This window comes from Caretta caretta, chromosome 2, assembly GCF_965140235.1.
Source record: "Caretta caretta isolate rCarCar2 chromosome 2, rCarCar1.hap1, whole genome shotgun sequence".
NCBI classification, from domain to species: Eukaryota; Metazoa; Chordata; order Testudines; family Cheloniidae; genus Caretta; species Caretta caretta.
In genome coordinates, this window is record NC_134207.1 from 242,402,205 (window position 1) to 242,419,996 (window position 17,792).

At 38.9% G+C, this 17,792-nt stretch overlaps 1 protein-coding gene across 10 annotated transcripts in view; it reads right to left on the reverse strand.

Annotated features, from left to right (window-relative positions):
* PARD3 (par-3 family cell polarity regulator) overlaps nt 1-17,792 on the reverse strand; it is a 666,051-nt gene that overhangs the window by 222,093 nt on the left and 426,166 nt on the right. For all 10 annotated transcript variants that reach the window (XM_048837722.2, XM_048837719.2, XM_048837721.2 and 7 more), the window contains 2 exons: nt 3,793-3,981; nt 3,168-3,338 (listed from right to left, as the gene is read on the reverse strand). In XM_048837722.2, the coding sequence (XP_048693679.1) occupies nt 3,168-3,338; nt 3,793-3,981 (360 nt within the window). The remainder of the gene's footprint in view (nt 1-3,167; nt 3,339-3,792; nt 3,982-17,792) is intronic.

Consider the following 17,792-nt stretch of genomic DNA (forward strand, 5'->3'; position numbering starts at 1 on the left):
ATTCAATGGCCAAAATGTTATTTCATTCAGAGGAAACAGGATTAGGCCTTAGACAAATTCTGCTCTGAAAAGGGACTCTAAAATGTGCTATTCTACACTTCTACTTTATTCTCTCTATCCTTCTCTCTCCCCAGGCCCCCAACTCCAGATCAAATGACTAATTTTACAAGTAAAAATTTAACCATTAAAAACAATATTTACAAGAAATTAAAAATGGTTCAAAAATGCAATAAGTAAGTTTCATGTACCCCAGTTGCTTAATATCAAACTGATTCTATCTTATTGCTAACAGCAGGCAGGGTTACAAGACAGAATCATGTAAGAACCCACCTTGATTTTCAACTTGCAAAATTGTTTACTGGGCTGTATTTGATGATACACAAGATGAAACATACATAATCTAGCTCCCTCCATCTTGTGTTGGCTCTGCAAGATTAACAGGAACATAAACTATTTTTTGTCACCAAAGTTGGCAGATACCACTCTAACAAACACAGGGAATACAACCAGTCAAATAGGAAAGTGCAATTTTTACAGACACTCTTGAGAATACAAGCACACTTTCATTTTTGACCAGATTCTCCAAAAAGAAAGACAGACTGTCTTTTCTCTAATATTTTACTATGAGAAGAGGTAGAATTTTCTTTATGACCACCTGGAAATGCAGAAGTCGACTCCTGAGGAAAATACTTTTTGAAGCACACCCTCCTTTGTATGAGTTGCATCATTCTAGGCCTTCACCATGCCATCTCTTCTGTTGTGTAGACTTGCTGGCATGTGGATGGTTTGTTTGGGACACAGCTCAGAACACTTTTCAAATAAAACTTTATCAAGGCTGCATAATGGTTAGGTGGCAGCTGGAGAGAGATTTCAGGAGGACACACTAGCCCACCAGAGAGTAATGTTCACCACTGTTGCTGACATAAGGTTTGCCACACTATAGGTTCATAAGTCTGGCAGCCAGAATCTTGCACAGTCCAAGAAATGGCCAATATCTGATGCTTCTCAGGTAGGAACATACTACCATAATTGTCAATTACTTAATGCTGTACATAAAGATGGGAGGAGGGATAGCTCAGTGGTTTGAGCATTGGCCTGCTAAACCCAGGGTTGAGAGTTCAATCCTTGAGGGGGCCAGTTCGTGAAAAAATTGGGGATTGGTCCTGCTTTGAGCAGGGGGTTGGACTAGATGACCTCCTGAGGTCCCTTCCAACCCTGATATTCTATTCTATGATTCTATGATTCCTAGTCACTGTGGCCATCAGCTTGGGGTTTAAAGATTGGAGTGTTCCTAAATAAATAACAAAGGCAGTTTAGGGAAAGGATTGTGGGACCCACCTGAGAAGAGTTTTTGCTTTTCTTATTATGTTCTATTCAAGCGTGGGCACAGTGACTTTAAGCAACTGGGCCTGTATCTTTCCTACTGGGCAGGAAGGTCATTTTTTGGCCTGTGAAAGCTACGTTCCATCATATAAATACCACAGCCACCATGTTTTGCTTTTGGCAAGTGTGGTGAAAGTAAGCATTCCAGGAGAAAACAGAAGCAGTCTCAAAAATCTTGCTTAAATACAGTTTACCAAGGTGCAAGCAGTGCCAATAACTGCACAACATCGAGCCAGGTAGGTCACCATGGTTCATCTCACTAGCCCACCAAGGAGTTGGGAAAGCTAAAAAACTGGTAAATGAGAGCCAAGTGGACACAACCCTCTCTCCCTCACAAGTACATTTTATTATATTTGTGTCAGGCATTAAGACGGGATTTCCAGGCTGGAAGCAGGAGAGACTCAGACTGAGTTTTGCTGTTGTTGCCATGTGACTTTTGTGTAGCAACCATGATGAATATCATATAGACCTAATCTTTTCTTAATCAGACCTCGTTCTAATGTAAGTGGGGAGACAAATCCGGCTGACTTAGACCAGGGCTGGATTTGCCTCATTATATTTCTAAAAATATTATCCAGACACATTTGCTAAGTCTCCATTAAAGAATTGGCAGATTTCCTTCATATAGACCTTTTTATAAGGCCTGGGCCCTGTGTTACCCAAATTTAAAACATTTCATCCTCAGTATGTAAAAGCAGATAAAAAATTTGACAGCAGACAGAAATGGAAGACTTCCTGAAAAATCGCCGAGTGGGATTTCCCCCATCCCCAACAATTCTTCTGATTAGATAGGATAAGACCAATATACAAAGTCAGAATTCCTTCAGTGCTAATGAGATGAGAAAATTTGGATCCCTAAATATGAGAAATAATATGAACCTGTGGTGGCTTTCTCTCTAATAATCTATACTTCAGATGGAAAGAAGGCAGTTAACACTAAAATCATACACTAATGAATGAGCCACTGGATCCAAATGCACTTAGTGTAATCAGTGTTATGTTCAAACATGGCTTTAAAATTTTAGATAGGAAGATAGATATTCTGCTACATAATATTATTTAATTTAGTGTCAAAGGTAAACTATTAGGCACCATGAAAAGAAATTAAAAATTTAAAATCAACATGTTTGATAAAACTTAAAAATATTTGAAAGTGATTTCCATCTTTATAGTTCTGGGTAAGTCCTGAATTCAAGATTCTTGTTTCCCCTGCAAAGACTGGGTATATGCTTAACTGGGGAGGTGGCACAATAATTCTGTTCTGATTGGGAATTTCAAATATGTGCTATTTTCAGTTTTATAGAAGCTTGCAGTAGAACGTTAAATTATTCTGTTTCCAATAGCGCACTAAAAAATTCACTCCATCCTCAAAGCTTCACACTTCACAAATTAAAAACAGTTTTGAGAATGAAAACAGAAAGACCATTAAATCTAAAGTATAAAAACAAATTGCATTTGAGAAAAAATATTGCATAAACCCCCCTATACTCATATTGATAGTGTAATCCAATTACCAAATCAACGTACCTCTATGTAGTGTTTACTATTATTTATTGATAAATATGCTCAAAAAGAAATAATATACTCAAAAGAAATCAACTTCATTGTTCTGGTAATAAGTTTAATAGGTATAAAACTGAAATTGAAATAATTCCACACTACATTGTTATTGATTTTTAAGTACTATTTTCCTGGCCCCTAAGGAAGCATCAAATCTTCTATCAACAAGAATATCCAAAAGTATTTAAAGCTTTCAGACACTAAATAAAGAGTGTATTCTTTACCTCATTGCATTTACTTATTCGTCTAGCTACAATAAGCTGAATCATTCCTCGTTTGTTTCCTTCTGTGGACATGGATCTTCTTAGGGTTTCCATAGCATCTTGGTTTGTCTTGCCTAATAATGATTCTCCATTTACAGCTATTAGCTGATCATTCACTCGAAGCCTGCCATCCTGGCAAGAGAAAAGGTAGCAATCAGTCACATAAAATAATGTGTTATAAAGGAACTTTATGTCTTTAGAAAAAAAAAAAACCCAAACTTTTGCTTAATCCTAATAGTTTATGGCCAAATGAACACTGGTATAATAGCTTTTAAGCAGCCATTGTAGGAAGTGTATGTTCCAATCATTTATACATTTGCACTTCAAGCCATTATCATAATCTGTTTACCCAAATAGCATACTAATAGAAATGTGCCAGTGATTGCTTTCTTCCTTCCAGAGAGCCTTTAAAGGTTGTTTAAATCCTGAGACACACAAATATGTGAATCTGAGTAGCAATCTAAAAGCTACATTTGAGAGAGAAATTAGAAAATACGAGTTCAAATGAACACAGAAATCCCATTCTCCTTCTGAAAGCTGTGACCTAAATAGTGGGAAAACAAAGACAGATGGATATTCCTCTTACCTTAGACGCTGCTCCTCCATTAATAATGGACTTGACAAAGATTCCCAAATCCGCATGGTTTTCTTTTGACCGGTTACCTTTGACACTGACACCAAGACCAGCTGATCCAGAATCATTAAGTGGAACTTCAAATGTCAGGAATTCCCTGGTGCCATCAGGTGTAAGAACAAGATCTTCCTCCTCTGATTTCTGTCAGGAAAGGATTAGCATGGCATTATTTTAAAATGTTTTTTGCTCGCAATTGTCTTCTGGCTAACAGTTAACGTTAACAGTCTAACAGTTAACGTTAAAGAAACGTTCTTTAACTGCAATATCACAATATTTCCCATTGAAGTTCCATGGAGAAATCCAAATAAATTGGCTAGTCTCTAAGGTGCCACAAGTACTTCTTTTCTTCATGTTAATAGAGCATCTGGTATCACCTCCAGATGATTCCTAGAACCAGAGAGTGGAGAAAGAGTGCAGCCGCGTGCGCATACGCTTAACCCATCATTGGCTAGTAAAAAGTTTAAGGGCCGTATATATGGAGCACTTTCAATACTGACACAAACCATTTTACTAGCCAGAGGAAAACTGTATTAGAAGTATTTAAATTATTATACTTTCTTACTTGCAAATACATATGGTATGTACAATAATTTAATCATCTGTGGTATTTATGTATTTTAAACCACAGGAGGAAACAAACAGCAGGAAGATAGATAAATATTACTCACTTGCCCCAATTTCTACATTTGGAATTATCAGTATTAAAATAAATGTCTTGAAAAATGTTACAGCTGAAATCAGCAACAGGAAACCTTTTTGCTCTTGGGTGCCAAAAAAACTGCACAGTCAAGGCTGGGCCCAATCACTATTTCCTTTCTTTTCTTGCTCAGCCCCGCACCACTGTTCTTACTTGCCACCCCTCTGGTCCCAGATTCCTTTGAATACATCCCATGCCTTCCTTTCTCCATTCATGAGCACAATTTTAGAAAATCCATCCCAAGGAACGACTATCCCAGCCAAATGTCTCTAGACTGTGTGGCAGGCAGCTGCTCAGTGACACCCATCCACACTTCCTCTTAACTGTTCAACTGCAGGCAGCTGGCTTCCAACTTCACCGCCTGCTGAGATGAGGACAGCCCAAGCAACTACTCCAGTGGAGAGTTGGCTGCCTGCTGTTATGAGGGGCAGGGCCCCACTGAGCAGCCAGAACTGGAGCAGCATTCACATATCCGCGCAGGCAGAGAGAGGTCAGGCTGGGGAGGGGATGTTAGATCAACAAGTTTGTTTTCCCTTCTGTATACCATAATTTCCATGCAAAAATCTTCTAAAGACATCTGAGTGAAAAGAGATGCTTGAAATAACAGTAAGCACTACACATGGAAACTGGTGAGTATTGAAAAAAACCCAGTCTCTGCTGTGCCACGCCACTATACAAAAGGAGATATTAATATGTGCATCACTGATGACACAACCTCCTGTTTCGGAAAATATGTGATGTGTGTGTGGCTAGGAGCCTCTAGGTGGATCATCTAGTTCATGCACCTTCTTTGTAGTGGGATCATTTTTGTTACCCTTAATCCTCTCTGAGAGGTTGGGTATCAAGACTGCAGCCTGGTACACTGAGGCAAAGTCATAACAACATATGATTTTAACATTGACAATGCCCCTTTAATTGGTAATCACAATGCTGCAGAACATTGAAACACACAGATAGTACTAAAATGTTCCCTAGCCAACAATAATATACTAACAATTCTAAGAAAATAAAATTTGCATTGAAGTCATATTGAACATTAAGAATCTCAATTTAAAAACTATAAAAATTGCACCAAGAACATCACTCAACAGCATTAAAATGCACAAAAATGTAAAATGTGGCATTTAAAAATTTAAAATGAAAAGAAAACACAATCACTGCCTAATTGCAATAACTTCCATTTGATCTTGATACACTCCAAATTAGCAGCTTCAGTATGTCAATCAAACACCTCAACATTATTTTCATGATTAGTTGATCTGCAGGAAAAACGTATTGCTTCATAGACTTTGACATGCCTGAAATAAACACACAAGAGAATCTATGTACTGTGATCTCTGAACAACATTCACCTCCCTTAAGATTTTTCACACACCATGTCCAAAACAATTAGCAACCATACAACATTCTGTTCAGACTTAGTCTGCTGAAGGAAAGGTCATCTGAAATGACTTCAACCGAATGAATGAAGCTGCTCAAGTATGTAATTTGTAATAAAAATTCGATGGGTGATAAAATATGTAGGTGAATTTTTGGCTTCAAATTCACACCTTGCATCCATTCATAGTAAGTGATATTTGAGATAAATTTTCTACTTTTTAAATATAATTTGCATATAGTATACATTTAAATTATAACCTTTCTCGACTACAGCAAACTTGTGGCAGTGTTTAGATACACTGAATGTGGAGATAAAAGGTAATAAGATAAAGAACAGATGATGTTTCTGTCCTAAACTGCCATTAATAACTCAGCCCTGATCTTCGAATGATCATAAAACTTGTAATTTTCCACAAAGGTAAAAATGGAACCACTGACACTGACAATCTGCTAAGTCCATTTTGTCATTTTAGTAACAGCATCTCCTTCTTATCACTTCCTGCTGCTATCCCTGTAGAGAAATTTCCTGCTTGGAAGTCTTCTCTTTGCAAGACCTCATCTGGGATAAGCTAAAGAATAACCAGCATGGGATGGAGAAATCAACAAACTACTCCCACCTAATGGGGGAAGCAATTTTCAATCAAGCTGGGATGAGTTTTCAAAGGGGCTTGCTGTGGTTACAAAGCAGGCGGTGTTCTCTACAGACAAGGTTCATTCTCTGAGGAAGCGAAGACATTTTTTCTCAGCCTAACCAAGTCACTGAAACTTGTCTGTTGTTACTTTGCGATAATATATAAAGAAATGAACAGAAATTAAATTTATCATGAGGCTCTCAGGCAAACTCCAGTTTGTTCTTGATTTCTTTCAAAGCATTGAATTAAAAAGCTTTGTACACCCACACAGATTGAAAGAACATACTTATATCTCTAAATTATTTATAGAATAAAAAGCAGACCATTTAAGGATTAAACTCATTTCTCATTAGTATATATACAATCCTACATACCTGGTGATGATACCCGTGTGATAAATTGTAAAACTATGTTATAAACTACATTTACCTGAAGCCCCTAAACACTTAACCTAACTTTGACCACTCTACCCACACTCTGCCCCCATTAATCCATCTGTACTTCAACTTGAAACATTCTAAACCTTAGGGCAATGCCATCAGCCTCATTTAGTATTATTAACAGTTTGTAAATCAATCACCAAAATAGCAGTTTTCTTCTTTCCTACCAAATGTGGAATTTTGGCTTCAAAATTACACTGACCCAAAGCTAAGAACAGACATATTTAGTACGGGACAAGTGATAGATTTAAGGTGACACTAGGGCTAGAAATGGTTGCCTCACATCACTGGAAAGGGAAGAGTCCCAGCTTCTGTCTTTGGCTTGTAGCCTTGGAAAGTCCCAGTATAACCGGACTCTAAAATCATAGCATTTTTATGTATTGAAAGAAATTTTACTGCATTTTAACAAGATTTTTAGAATGCATTCATTTTCTTCTTCTCTCCCTCAGAGGCCTGTACAGTTGGATTCATGTACTAAGAGATCGTGGCTTTACAGATAGACAGATTAAAATAAGTCTCAATAAAATTCATAAAAATTGTCTGAAATATTTCTAAAATACTTATTCTGTTATGTGTGACATATACAGGACACATGGTAGTTTGTTTTGATGTGACGTGAAGGCTTTATTGACACTTGTTTGGAATGACCTGCAAAAATCATTTATGGCTTCCAATCATGGTTTCAAATTATATTCCAATTTCATATTAAGCAAGCCCTTAAACCAAACCCCATCAAAATGTACCAACACTCACTCTCTCCTTCTCTGTGTCTTTGTATATATCTATATCCGTGTGTACATACATCTCCAAACACATAAGAGTTAACAGGAGTCAATAGTAGCTCATTTTGTCTATAGAGAACCGTTTTCCCGGAGACAAAATTTAGTATTTATGTAAGTACTGGCTAGATGTATGACGGCTAGATGTACTAGAAACCGAGCATGTAGGTGGTCTGCAGCACACCTCTGCAATTTCAGTTTTTGGCCTGTCTCAGAGAAGGAACACTGAAAGCTTCTGAGTCCTGTGGTGGATATGCATTAAAAACAAATACAAAAAGAGGAGCTCATTTAGACATGAAATTGGGCCTCCAGTGGAGAAAACATTGTCCATCGATTTAAAAGTGACACACAGAGATTCCATCTACGTTTCCCTCTGTTAAAAAATACTTTTTAAAAGAGAAAGAAAATGATTTGTAGTATGTTACGATCTTTTTTTGCATTATAGGTTTTACTGGCTTAAAGTGTCTATTTGTCTAGTTATAAATTGATGTAGAACTTATCTTGAATTTCCTCAAACCTGACTAATATAAAAAATCTTGTGCTCTCTTTCCCTCCCTAACTCTTCCTAGGTTAAGTATTTTAATTTCCCCCATATGTTAAACAAACAATAATGAATCTTATTAGCACGTATATACCAAGAGTCATCATTCATATTAGCTAAGTTAATATGTCACATCTGGCAGAGACTGCAGTCTGTACAAATCAAATAGCAGCTGCTAAATATCAAAAACTATATTTGAAATGAGTGGTTTTGGTGTTTGTTTGTTTTTTTAAACATTTTATGGGAAATGTGGCCTGCTTAAATTTTAATCCCAGCAAAGAGAAATTATTTGCCTGTTGTATGCAGATTAAGTTAGGAATTTGTTTATATACTAGTACTGTGTTTTACTGAACTAGCATTGACATAATCCTGCTGTCTTACTAGTTGTGATTCATTTTAAAGCAAAGGATTTGGGTTCATAGCCATGCAAAAGAAATTTCAGTTTGATAGCAAAAACACATAGCCCATCTTCAAAGATGCTTTCAATTTAATGCTTAAAATGGATAATAAAAGTGCAAGTGAAAGAATATTTTGCAGGCATTTTTCAAAGGAACAAAAATGTTAACATGTGATTTTCATTTAGTATGAAATCAAAGCATTGTGAAAGCAGAAGTCTAAGTATTTCCACGTGTTTTCTTATTTACCTGGGTATAAGAATACCACTGCTTGTCTATACTAATATTTTTCTTTTCATGATCACACGACTATTGTTCTGACCTGTGGATTTATTCACTTACAATGACTATTATAACTAGTTTAAAATCAATATTTAAATCAATTGATCAGAACCCTATAAACCAGTGGTTCTCAACCGTTCCAGACTACTGTACTCCTTTCAGGAGTCTGATTTGTCTTGCATACCCCAAGTTTCACCTCACTTGAAGACTACTTGCTTACAAAATCAGATATAAAAATACAGAACTGTCACAGCACACAATTACTGAATAATTGCTTACTTTCTCATTTTTACAATATAATTATAAAAATAAATAGACTGGAATATAAATATTGTACTTACATTGCAGTGTATAGTGTATAGCAGTATAAATAAGTCATTGTATGAAATTTTAGTTTGTATGGAATTCACTAGTGCTTTTTAGGTAGCCTTTTGTAAACCTAGACAAATATCTAGATGAGTTGATGTACCCCCTGGAAGCCTTCTGGGTATCTGTGATTGAGAATCACTGCTATACACATCCTGCTTATCAAACATTTCTAAACTCTGTGAAACAGGTGAAATCAGTGTAATAATCATCAACTACTCTGGATCACACAGGTAATGGTCAGTGGTAGCTACTACAATGAGTACAATTAAAGCGAACATGCTCTATCTCAGATTTTGCTCTTACTCAAACTTTTCCCACACTGTGTACTACAACCCATAAGTAGTGGTAAAAATAACCCTGATACTTCACAGACTTCTACACTGTAGAACTGAAAATCTGGGCATTAATCCAATGGCATGTGGCTCAACCCAGAAAGCCCATAAAATAGCTCTCTTTTCCAAGCTATCTCCAGTTCATGAAAGAACTTCAGTGCCCAGCACACTGATCACATAGGATCCTAATCCGGAACATGTCTCCCATAGTATGACCTGGAAGACAGCAAAAGGTGACATATCTGAGAGAAAACCTGTGAATCAAAGGAAAAAATCCTGGTTTTGCAGCAGTTTGTGGTGGGAGCACACTACAACTTCCAATGGAGGCAACATCAGTATATAAGGGCACTGAGTATGGGAGTAAGGGGGCCTAGGTTCTATTCCTAGCTCTGCCATTGACCTGCCAGGTAACTTTGGCAAATCACTTCAACCTCTCAGTGCCTCTGTTGCCCTTTCTGCCCTTTGTCTGTCTCATCTGTTCAGGCTGTAAGCTCTCCAGGGCAGAGACTGTACCCTACCACGTGTGTGTAATGGTGACAAACGCAAATGAACCTAAGCTTGGTTGGAAGCCTCCAGCTATTACTGTAAAACAAATAATAAATAGTAATAGACTCCTGCCCCCTCACCTACCACACGCAAACTGATTTTTAAACCCCCATCCTCCTCCTCCTGCACCTTCACCCCCTACTCTGTCCCGGTCTGCCCACAAGAGAGAGAAATGCAGGACCCAGACATCTTCAAATTTTAGCAAACACAAACATTTAACATTTAGACAAGCAGTCCCCACTAGACAGGGTCTGTTGAGACCAGCTGGAGATTCTAGGGGACCACAGCTATCATGATAGAAATGTCATGGAGGGGAGAAACGGCTTTTGGCTTAGCAGGCCCCGACCCTTTGTTCTCTTTGGCTGACCAGGGAAAAGTTTCTTACAAACTACCTACTATTCCTTCCCTTGTTGACTTTCATGCTAGAATCCATTAAGCAATCCATGACTTGGCTATGGCCACATACCACAAACACTCTATTAAAACTACCCTAAAATTATCTTTCAGGGTGGGTTAGCTTCATCGCATCGCAGTGTTGTGTAAAGCAACTTCAGAACATTTTTGATGTTGCATCATGAGGTGAGGATAGAAAATCATGAATGGTGTGGAGAAAGTAAATAAGGAAATGTTGTTTTAACACAAGGGTCACCCAATAAAATTAGACAACAGGTTTAAAACAAACATAAGGTAGTACCTCTTCACACAATACACAGTTAACCTGTGGAATTCATCGCCAGGGAATGTTGTGAAGGCCAAAAGTATAAATAAGTTAAAAATGGAATTAAATAAATTCATGGAGGATAGGTCCATCAATGGCTATTAGCCAAAATGGTCAGGGGTGCAAACCCATGCTCTGGGTGTCCCTAAACCTCTGACTGCCGGAAGCTGGTACTGGACAACAGAAGATGGATCACTAGATAATTGCCCTGTTACGTTCATCTCCTCTGATGCATTAGTATTGGCCATTGTTGGAAAACAGGATATTGGGCTAGATGGACCATTGGTCTGACCCAGCATGGCGATTCTAATGTCCTTATGTTGAATATCTGCCTCGTGATATTGGAACAGACTTGCTTTTTCCAGAGGTCAAAGTTGTAAAGATGGTGACCTTAATTTAAATCGGAGGTGGGCAAAATATGGCCCACGGGACCATCCTGCTTGGCCCTTGATCTCCCAGCCAGGGAGGCTAGCCCCTGGGCCCGTCCCTGCTGTTCCCACCTCCCCCGCAGCCACACCGCCGCGTGGGCAACGTGGCTGGCTCCGGCCAGGCTGAGTGGCTGCGAGTTCCTGCTGCTCTGAGCAGCATGGTAAGGGGGCGGCGGATAATGGGTAGGCAGTCCTGGGCGGCAGTCAGGGGGTTGTTGGAGGGGGCAGAGGTTCTGGGGGGTGGCGGTCAGGGGATGGGGAACAGGGGGGATTGGATAGGATGTGGGAGTCCCGGGGGGCCTGTCAGGGGATGGGCTGTGAATAGGGGTCGGGGGCATTCAGGGGATGGGGAGCAGGGGGGTTGGGGTCCTGGGGGTGGGAAGTTTGGGGTGGGGGGTCCTGGGAGGCGGCAGTCAGGGGACAAGGAGCAGGGGGTGTTGGATGGGTAGGGAGTTCTGAGGGGAGCAGTAGGAGGGTGGGAAGTGGGAGGGGGCAGATAGGGGGTGGGGACCAGGCTGTTTGGGAGGCACAGCCTTCCCTACCCGGCCCTCCATACAGTTTCACTCCCCGATGTGGCCCTCAGTCCAAAAAGCTTGCCCACCCCTGATTTAAATCCATATTGAGCCACTGGCTTGCTGTACAAAATAATGTTAATAAAGCTGAGGCAATATAAAAAAAATTTTCCATGACTATTCTCTTGAATAATTAAAAAAAAAAAGTTTAATATCCTGTGGCCTGTGTTTATGCCCCTGTAGGCTTGCTTTCCGCCAATATTCCACCAAACAACTTCACTGGCAGGAATGGTCATGGAAACAAAGTATTTAAATTGTCTTTCTGGGTGATGTTGGCAAGCCCCTTCACCTCTCAGTGACTTTTCTGGATTGGGTGCCAAGGAAGAACTCATACTTGAAGACTTCAGAGCCCACAGTGCAGTAAGAAAATTTTACATTTTTAACATGAGTGTTCAAATTAGAAAACTAATCCTAAAATTTGCACATCCAACCAGGGAACAAAATACCATGTGACCTACATGCCAAATCAAATCTAACCAACAGATTGAATTTCGAATTTCAAGTATCTTATAATTTCAGCAAGCTGCTTATGATTGACTACTGGATACGAATTATCCACGGAAATTATTAACTGATTCATTTCAAGAAAATTCACAAACAGAAAATGTTAAATTTGTTATATACATCATTCACTTTGGACTGCTATCTTCTTTAGTCTTCCATGTAAGTCATTCAGTAATATTCTATGTCCAATGGTAAGAGAGTCTACACACAGCAGTATCCTGCAGAAGATTACAGATTCTCTTTTTTTAAAAAAAGCTGTCAATTCCTTAGATTGCATCTTTATTAAAAATGTAATCTAAAGCCATTCAAAACTACCCTAAAAAAAGCTTTGAAGCCAGTGCAATCACCCTCACATCCCTTGCTATCAGTACCAAATTATTAGAAGACAAAAGCTGCATCTCTTCCTGTATATAACAAAAAGTTATAAAAAATAATCGGCATCAATCATTCATGATACAGACAATCAACATAAGAGAAAATAACACTGCCAACCTCATCAGCAGGCAAACCTCTCCCCGTCTGGTAATACATCCCACATGAAATGTCAGTGCTGTCCTCAGTATATGCATATAGGTTAAAACTATTCAGTATATGCATATAGGTTAAAACTATACTGCATGGGCTCAATTTTCAAACATGCTGAGCACCTATGGCTCCAGTTGAACTCAATGAGGAATATAGGTGCTCAGCACCTGTAAGAAATTCAGGCTCCTTGTGAAAGGACAGCTCTATTTCTTCCATAGGGCAAAGCTTCCATGTAAACTAAAGATCTGTATGAATTACCTCTAAAAGAAGTGATGAGAACTGATACTTCTCCCCTTGGGCAAAATATCAGTGTTACTCCAGGGGGGATTCTGCGCCCCTCCAGGGGTGCAGAATTTATAACTTCTGCAGATTTCATGGCTCCTCCGCAGAAAAATTGGGGAGCAAAGAAATCTGTGGGGAACACATGCCACTTCTGCATCAGCCTGGGTGTGTCTGTTGGGAGCAGCCAGCCGCAGAGAAGATCACGACAAGGGGGAGGAGGGAGGCTGAGTGTGCATGTGTCTGTGGAGAGATGTTAAGAGGGTGGGGCTGGGCATGTGCCTGTGTGTGAACAAGTGAGAGACACTCACTCTGTCCCTCCCGCTTGCTGTTGTTGCGTCCTGGACTTGGAGGCATAGGTCTGTGTGAAGCAGGCTCTGTCCCTGAGGCAGAGCAGAAATGCAACAACTAAGCAAACAGGCTGCTAAGGTTCCCTTTGTTAGTTAACTAAGCCTCCTTTACCTTGCCAGAGTGGTGTAAAGGAACCTTATTGTAAATGACAGTAACGGAATCCTCACCTAGGAAGGTCTATGTGCTTTCTCCCTTTTTTCCCCGTGTCAGACAGGCACAATGGGGTTAGATTACAGCTAGTGATCTATTTTACTTATCCATTTAAAAAAAATGCAGGACAATGATTAGCAAAACTGTATGACTTTCATGTGTGAAAGTCTGAGCAATTTAAAGCGAAATCTACTTTACAGGACACCAAACACCAAAATAAAAGTAATGTAATTTAAATGAAAATCCAGGATTATAACTGGAATGCAGAGTATTGGTTTTTATGATTTTTTTCTGTACAGCAGTTTAAGTAAATTACCAAAATAAGTGAAACTGGTGTGATTATATTGCATTATTTTGACAAATAAAATATGCAGATTTTGGATTTTTTTTGGCTCAGAATTTTGGATTTTTTGGCGCAGAATTCCCCCAGGAGTAATATCATGTAAAAGTATTCAGCTATTCCATGTTCCAGGTTTATGCAAAAGATTAAGCAGTCAAATTCAAACATACTCTGACAAATGGCCAGAGACGAATAGAAGGTCAGTGCCATGTTAAAGACATAGCAAGAGGATATCAAGGAAAGAACCATGACTGATATTTTAATGAAAATGCTTACCACTTGCAGTGCCTTTCAGAGGACGGCTCTCCAATAAATTTTCAACTATCAATCATTTCATTCCTGAACTCTTCACAACTAAAAGCAAATCATGTCTTTCTAGGTAATTGCTGGTATATTTTCCCCCATCATTTTAGTACTTGAGTGCTTCACAAACATCTATGAATTTCTCCTTACAACACCGATCTGAGGCAAGGAATATAGTCCCCTTTTTACAGATGGGAAACTGCACACAAAAAACTCATGGAGGAAGTCTTTGTCAGAGCCAGGATACAAACCCAGATCTGACGACCAAACCAGTGCCTTAACCCCAAGACCATCCTTCTATTTTAGCTGGCCTTAGGAAACAAGGTATTAATCAAACCTCACAAGCACCCAATTTTGGAGGTAAGGTTCATTTATGTCAATTTTACAAATGTGGAATACAGAAAGACATATAAAAGCATACAGAGAGACTGTGATTTTCCCATTGTTACTAAGTAAACCAGTGGAAGAGTCAAGAAATGGAATCCAGGAGTTCCAATTTTCATTCTCTGACTCTGACCACTAGACCAGGGTCTTTTTCTTTCTGTGCCCCTCCTCCCCCAACATGCGATAAAAATTCCAGAGCCCATCTGTGCCACAACAACTGTTCTTCTGCATATCCAGTAGATTAAAAGCCAGGGCCGGCATTAGGGGGTAACAAGCAGGACTACTGCCCAAGGGACCCATGCCGCAGGCAGCCCTGCGAAGCTAAATTGCTCAGGCTTCGGCTTCAGCCCAGGTGATGCGGCTCAGGCTTTGTCTTTCTGCCCTGGCCCCTCTCTTGCTAATTTTGGCAGACCCGCTGAAACCTGCTTGTGACCCCCAAGGGGTTCTGGAACTCTGGTTGAGAACTGCTTCACTAGACCATGACTCTCTTTAATGTAAAATTCTCAGGTAGCTGGAAATTATTGTTTTCCTAGCAGTACACTGACATGCAGGTAACTTGCAGGTTTGAATTTGGAAAATAAACAGAGGAAAACAATTGTAAATGCAAAATAATACCCAAACACAATTAACTTTCAAAGAGAAGGGGGACGGGGAATTAATTGGCAGATGTTTTACACAGTATAATTAACAGTTTATTTCAATGCTCTATAACAAGATTAATTATGCTTCAAAACAGATATGTAATGACAAATTACTAGGTTTTTTTTTACCAAGGTCAATCTCCTACATTCAAAACAATCATCCTGTGGAGCAACAGTTGCAGCTCTTCCATTTTGTTTCATTATTGGCCATCAAAGTGGTGCAGCTTGTAGAACATGAAACCAAGGTTTCAAAATGTCATATAGGCAAGACCTATGGTTCGGAAGTAATTTGGCTTCTTTCTTGTTTATCAGTGAAGCAGAAGGTAAGACCTTATGCTTAGCTGGGGCTTGGTTGCAGATAGGAATGAAGGTGTACTTCTTGGTGGGTGACTGATGAGCAAATTTAGATGCTGCAGGGTTAATGCCTTGGGGAAGTTCTTGATTGTTGTTATTATGGGAATAATCAGAGCCTATAATCTTGTGAAAGTGAGGGAAATCTGAAGTCATGTACTCTTCTGGACTGGCTGGCAAGGAAGGACTCATACTTAAAGAAAAATGAAGTAAAAACTCATTTTCAAATATTTGGGAGGGTCTGATTGTCTACTGCACTTCTCTACATGTACACTGGTATAACTCCAATGAAATTGAAGCCAATGAAATTTCATCAGCGTAAATCTGGAGTAATGCAGAATTGAACAATGCCCTCAGGTTTTTGCAATATTAATATCTACATATAGGTTCTATTCCTGGCTTGTGATTTCAACAGGTTTCTTAAAATTATATACACAATACAAAACTATCATGAATAACTGTGGCAGTTTTGTTTTTAAATCTAAAAGAGCAGATTTTTTGTATTTCACCTCTCTCTCCTGATCTACACAGATCCAGCATCTTCACTGCTCTTACTGTTACTATTTTCGCTCTGCCTTCTACTGTGAATTCCATGACACAAAACTTACAACTAGCATCATAAGAACCAGAAGTGGGTGCAAAAACAGAAACTGCAAGAGTACGAATCTGAAAGGCCAGACAGCTAATGACAGGAGAACTAAACACGGAATAAGGCAGAACGAAGGAGAGTGGGGAGAGGCAGTCAAAACAAACAAGATTTAAAAAACAAATAAACCAGTGACTGTGTTATTGATTTGCAGCTGGGGAAAATTGCCTTTGTAGAAATCTCTAAATTATACTGTATGTGATGGTTATAAAATATTGTTGGGTCACAATCACTCCAGCAGAAAGATCATTTGCAAAATGAAGGATCATTGTCCATTACAAATTCTCACTTCTAAATTCCCAAATTGAGTCCAGTTTTTATTCCCACCCAGGAATACACCTTCAACCATCTCTCCCTTTGACTACCACAACTACCTTTTCCATGGCATCCTCAAGTTTCAGGTTGCCAAACATATGGAGGAAGCTGCTGCCCAATTCTCAAGTGTCCACTAAATGCAAAAATAAGCCCATCTTTATAGAATTTCATTGCCCCATTATGTATTTCAGGATCGAATTAAAAATTGCCCGCCTTGACTTGATTACTTTTAAAAGACTTGTTCCAATCTACCTCATGGACTTGCACTCTCTACTCCTCTTCTTGTTCCTTCTGCTCACCTAGACGCAACTTTCTTTCTGCACCTAAACTCACCCCTGTTGGGAAGGCGCCCCTGTCACATTAAATAACTTTTCTATATCTCACCAACTCCCCATCTTACTTCACATCCTGCCAAATCTCTCTTCTCCCTTGTCTCGAACTCTTAATATCTCCCTGCTCTCATTTATTATTTAACTTAGCAACTGTGTTACCTAACTATATGAAAGTTTTTGAGGTATCACTTGTCGGAAAGATACTATAGACATGAAAAGCATATATTGTATTATTTTATAATAATACTCCATAAGATGATGCATTTCTTGAAATAAATGACTAAGTATATTTTAGTATTCTTAATATTAGGAGACTGATATTTCTGCCTGGAGAGTATCAATGGATCTATGGAAATCTCTGTACACAACTTTGCCAAGGGATCTCAATCCAAACCTCCTAAAACTTACTACTTCCTTAACTTACATCACAATTCCTTAAAAATCACTTGCAACAACAAACAATGGCTTGAGATAAGGATACATGTCAGCCTTAACTTCAACTTAAATCACATAATGATTCTTTAAAATATCCTGACTAAATCCTCAGTTTATTGAATTGTTAGCTTCTGTCTTCTGACCAGGAAGCTTTCAAATAGAATTGCAAATTACATAATAAAAAGAAGTTTAAAATGTAAGGCTAGAGAGAGCCATCTACAGTATACAGAGTAACAGCCGTGTTAGTCTGTATTCGCAAAAAGAAAAGGAGTACTTGTGGCACCT